We start from the raw sequence: 4,295 nt of genomic DNA, 5'->3' as shown, positions 1-4,295 counted from the left end.
CAAGCCAGCGCCCCGCCCAGATGGGAAAGCCACCCACGAGACGGGTGGGGTCCGCCTCGCCCCTCGGTCCCGTCCCCGGGGAGGGAAAGATGGCTTCTCAGAAACCTGCCCCCCTCTGCTAGCGCCCCCGCTGTCTCCACCCCACAAAGGGCTGGGGACGCTTCCCCGCCCCCCGAAGTTTGTTTTCCTAAGTTTGTGCGTAAGATTTTTCAAAGTTCTGAGTCAGAGCTTCCCCTAAGATGAGGCCTTTGGGGCATGTGAGAAATGCCAAAATGTGGGTGGGGGAGGGGAGCGTGGGGGTTGGAGGGTTTTTAAGCGCCGGGATTCGGAAGGGGGCTTTTCACCCACTGGGTGAGTACAAGGGCTTCATTGAGGCCGGTCCCAGTTCCGCACCAAGTCTGCCTCAAGCACAAGGTGGTCCCTGGCCCTGGCTGCTGTCAGCACCGACCCTTCCGGTCCCCAGGCAGCCTCGGGGTGCACTGCCTCTCCGGACAAGCCCCTTCAGCTCTCTGGGCCCCCTCCCAAGGCCTATGAAGTGAGCAGTGAGGCTGGGAGCGCCCAGCAGGGGAGCTTAGGAAAAAGGGGTGGTTGGATGGGGAGGGGCACTTAGGTTCTGCCTCCATGGTTCTCCACCAAAGGAAGCGTAGGACCAGGCGGTGGTGCTGCCAGGCTGGGCTGGGCCAGGCCAACGCAGTCTGGCTGCAGAGAAGAGGGCCTGCCCAGGGCTTGGGACTCAGCAGTTCCCCGAGTTCCCCCTGGTATGCAGCCCTTCTTCATGCTTGGGAGGACAGTGTTTGGTAAAACACACGTGGCAAGAGCGGGTTTTTCCCGCCACGCCTGCTTTCCTTGTTCTGGAAAAGGGGAGCTGGGATGCTGGGTGGTGCGCGGGGGGGCGGTGTCAGCCATGCACATCAACGCAGAGACTGATCCCTGCTAGGCGCGTGTGGGCAGAGGTTGAGACAACCCAGACTGGGCAGCCAAGGCTTTGTGGCCTTTTGTCAGAACCGGGTGGACGCCCCCTCACGTCACTACCATCCCATCTGAGGCCCCATGGGCCCACTTCACAGGGAAGCGGGCCCAGAGAGGAGCGGTCACAGACTCAAAGTCACAGAGCTGGGATGTGGAGAAGGTAGGATGTCCATCCTGCCTGCTGGACTCCAGAAATGAAACCTTGGGCTTGGGACCAAATCTTATGGCGTCAGGGGGCTCAGGAAGCAAGGTGGTTCGTCCCTAAACTCTAGGAAGTAGAGGGAGGACGCTGGCCCAGCTGGAGGGCCATCAGGATAGCCTGACTGTCCCTTCCCTCCCAGGGCATGCTGGAGGCCCCTCCCCACAGGAAGGCCGCTGTGTCTGTTCCTCTATGAGCACCAGCAAAGCCAGGCTGAAGCCTCTCCCTGTGGGAGGGGAGTTCCCTAGCCCATGCTCTGGCCTGTCCATTTCAAAAAGCCATCAATAGCCCGGGCGCAGTGGCTTACACCCGTCATCCCAGAACTTGGAGGCCGAGGCGGGCGGATCACTTGAGGTCAGGGGTTCTAGACCAGCCTGGCCAACATGGTGAAATCTTGTCTAAAATATACACACAAAAAATTAGCTGGGCGTGGTGGTGCGCGCCTGTAATCCCATTTGCTTGGGAGGCTGAGGTAGGAGAAACACTTGAACCCAGGAGGCGGAGGTTGCAGTGAGCCCAGATCACGCCACTGCACTCCAGCCTGGGCAACAGGGCAAGACTCTGTCTCAAAACAAACAAACAAATAAACAAAAATATATGTGTGTGTGTGTATAGTGTGTATATACATATATACATCAATATATTAGTTTCTGCAGATAGGAGGGTCCAGAAGGGAGAAGGCTTGTAATGGTGGGCAGTGCATACAGACTTCTGGGTGTTTGGGCAAGCAGATAATTGAGATTATGTTCCCATCAGGAGCCAAAATCCATTCATTCATTCATTCACTTACATATTCATTCAGTATTTATTGAGGACCTGCTATGCATCCGCCCAGAATAAAAAGTCTCCAGTATGTGACTGTGCCATGGCTTCCTGCCTGGTCCAGCCCAGCTTTCCGGGAAGCATCCTTGAAGGATGAACTCTTTCCTTGGGCACCTTCAGGGCAGCCTCTGCTCTGTGTGTGTCAGTGCGAGCTTTGGGGAGGACATGTCCCAGGGAGCAGAGAACTTGGTCTCTGAGGCACCGATGGCAGCTGTTCAGCAGAGAGACCTCAGCATGCCAGGCATACGGTTGCTTCTGCCTCTCAGCATCCCAAGTCTCCGCTAGATGGTTACAAACTGAGGTCTAGAGAGGTTAAGTCAATTGCCCCAAGGCTGCACAGCCAATACGTGGCAAGTGTGGGATGGGAACGCAAACGCATCTAACTCCAGATAAATATACTAATGGCTAACGTGATTTAGCACTTACTATGTGCCACGCGCTGCTTTAGGAACCTTATATATATTCATTCATTTGATTTTCACAACAACCCTGGGAGGAAGATCTGGTTATCCCCATTTTCTAGATGGGACAACTGAAGCACGGAGAGGTTGTAACTTCCTCAGGGTCACACAGCAGTGAAGGTGGGAGTTGAACTTGGGCAGCCTGCTGCCAGAATTCAGCTCTTCCTCACTGCAGTGCTGTATCTTTTTTTTGGTTTGTGGTTGTTGGCTTCTTTTTTTTTTTTTTTTTTTTTAGATGGAGCCTTGCTCTGTCGCCCAGGCTGGAGTGCAGTGGCGTAATCTCGGCTCTCCACCTCCCAGGTTCAAGCGATTCTCCAGCCTCGGCCTCCCGAGTAGCTGGGATTACAGGCACACACCACCAAGCCTGGCTAATTTTTGTATTTTTAGTAGTGACGGGGTTTTACCATGTTGGCCAGGCTGGTCTCGAACTCCTGCCCTCAAGTGATCTGCCCACCTCAGCCTCCCAAAGTGCTGGGATTACAGATAATTGAGATTATGTTCCCATAATCTCAGGGCCACTACACCCGGCCAGTATTGTTGTTTTGAGACAGGGTCTCAACCTGTCACCTAGGCTGGAGTGCAGTGGCACAATTGTGGCTCACTGTGACTTCCACCTCCCAGGCTCAAGTGATCCTCCCACTTCAGCCTCCTGAGTAGCTGGGACTACAGGTGCGTGCCACCATGCCCGGCTAATTTTGTATTTTTTGTTAAAAAATGGGGATTTTGCCATGTTGTCCAGGCTGGTCCCAAACTCCTGTCCTGAAATGATCCACCTGCCTCAGCCTCCCAAAGTGCTGGGATTACAGGCGTGAGCCACAGTGCTTAGCCACTGTGCCACCTTGTGTCCTTTTGTGGACTGGCCTGTTCTGACCAACTTGGTGGCAAGAAGGTTCCTTGTGGAGAGGAGAGCACTGTTAGAAGAACGTCTGTGAAGCATTTGGGGTCTTGAAATCCAGCGGAAGGACAAAGAAATGAGACCTTTTTCACAGTGTTTACAATAGCAGAAAATCGCAAGAGACCTAAATATCCCACAAGAGGGGAAGGGCTGGTGAGGCCGTTTTGGCATCCCCACGAGGGGAAGTGATGCAGCCACTCACGCTGACGTGAGGAAGAAGATGGGAAATAGAGCAGAGGGTTTAGGATGGGGCTGGAGGGACCATCGTTCACTGTGTGTCGCTCACAGCGAGAAGCACTCTACCTGCACCGTCACATTGACTGCTCCATAAAATGGTGAGGTCACGGCAGTCACCAGCGCGATAGCTGGTGTTACTTGACCACTGACTGGGTGCCAGGTGTTGTCGAAGCACTTTAGTATCGCTGTTCCCACTTATAGTGGGGACCCTGAGCCTCACAGAGCTTACAGAACTGGCATGGAAAACCAGAACTGGAATGCAGCTATTTCCAGGAAAGTGGGATATGGTTGGGCAGGTTGTCCACTGCATAACTGCAGAGGACACCAGTCACACTGGAGTCTGTGGGAATGGCACTCCTGAAGTTGTGCAGTGCACAACCTGTGCAACCATATGCAGCATGCCTGGGTGTGTCTGATCACAATCCTAGGCTCTTAATCCATGCCCCATCCAAAACAGAAAATAATATTCATGCACACTGTAAATGGGTTCATGTGATAGCTAGATACATGTGGACATGCAACAAAAAGTATGCAAAGAATTAAACAGATATGCTGGTGTCGTGGGATTTATAGGAGATTTTTTTCCTTTCAAATGTCCTTAGGCCGGGCGAGGTGGCTCATGCCTGTAATCCCAGCACTTTGGGAGGCCAAGGTGGGCGGATCACTTGAGGTCAGGAGTTTGAGACCAGCCAGGCCAACATGGTGAAACCCC

At 53.6% G+C, this 4,295-nt stretch overlaps 1 protein-coding gene across 1 annotated transcript in view; it reads left to right on the top strand.

Moving 5' to 3' along the window:
• The window catches only part of PRRX2 (paired related homeobox 2), a 75,703-nt gene that overhangs the window by 47,815 nt on the left and 23,593 nt on the right, over window positions 1-4,295 (top strand). The window contains exons 5-6 of the mRNA XM_011971204.1: window positions 464-542; window positions 1,106-1,129. Coding sequence (XP_011826594.1) covers window positions 464-542; window positions 1,106-1,129 — 103 coding nt within the window. The remainder of the gene's footprint in view (window positions 1-463; window positions 543-1,105; window positions 1,130-4,295) is intronic.

Source organism: Mandrillus leucophaeus, unplaced genomic scaffold (genome assembly GCF_000951045.1).
Source record: "Mandrillus leucophaeus isolate KB7577 unplaced genomic scaffold, Mleu.le_1.0 Scaffold99, whole genome shotgun sequence".
Lineage (NCBI taxonomy): Eukaryota > Metazoa > Chordata > Mammalia > Primates > Cercopithecidae > Mandrillus > Mandrillus leucophaeus.
Note: the sequence above shows the minus strand (reverse complement) of the source record. Positions and strands in the feature narration are given on the sequence as shown.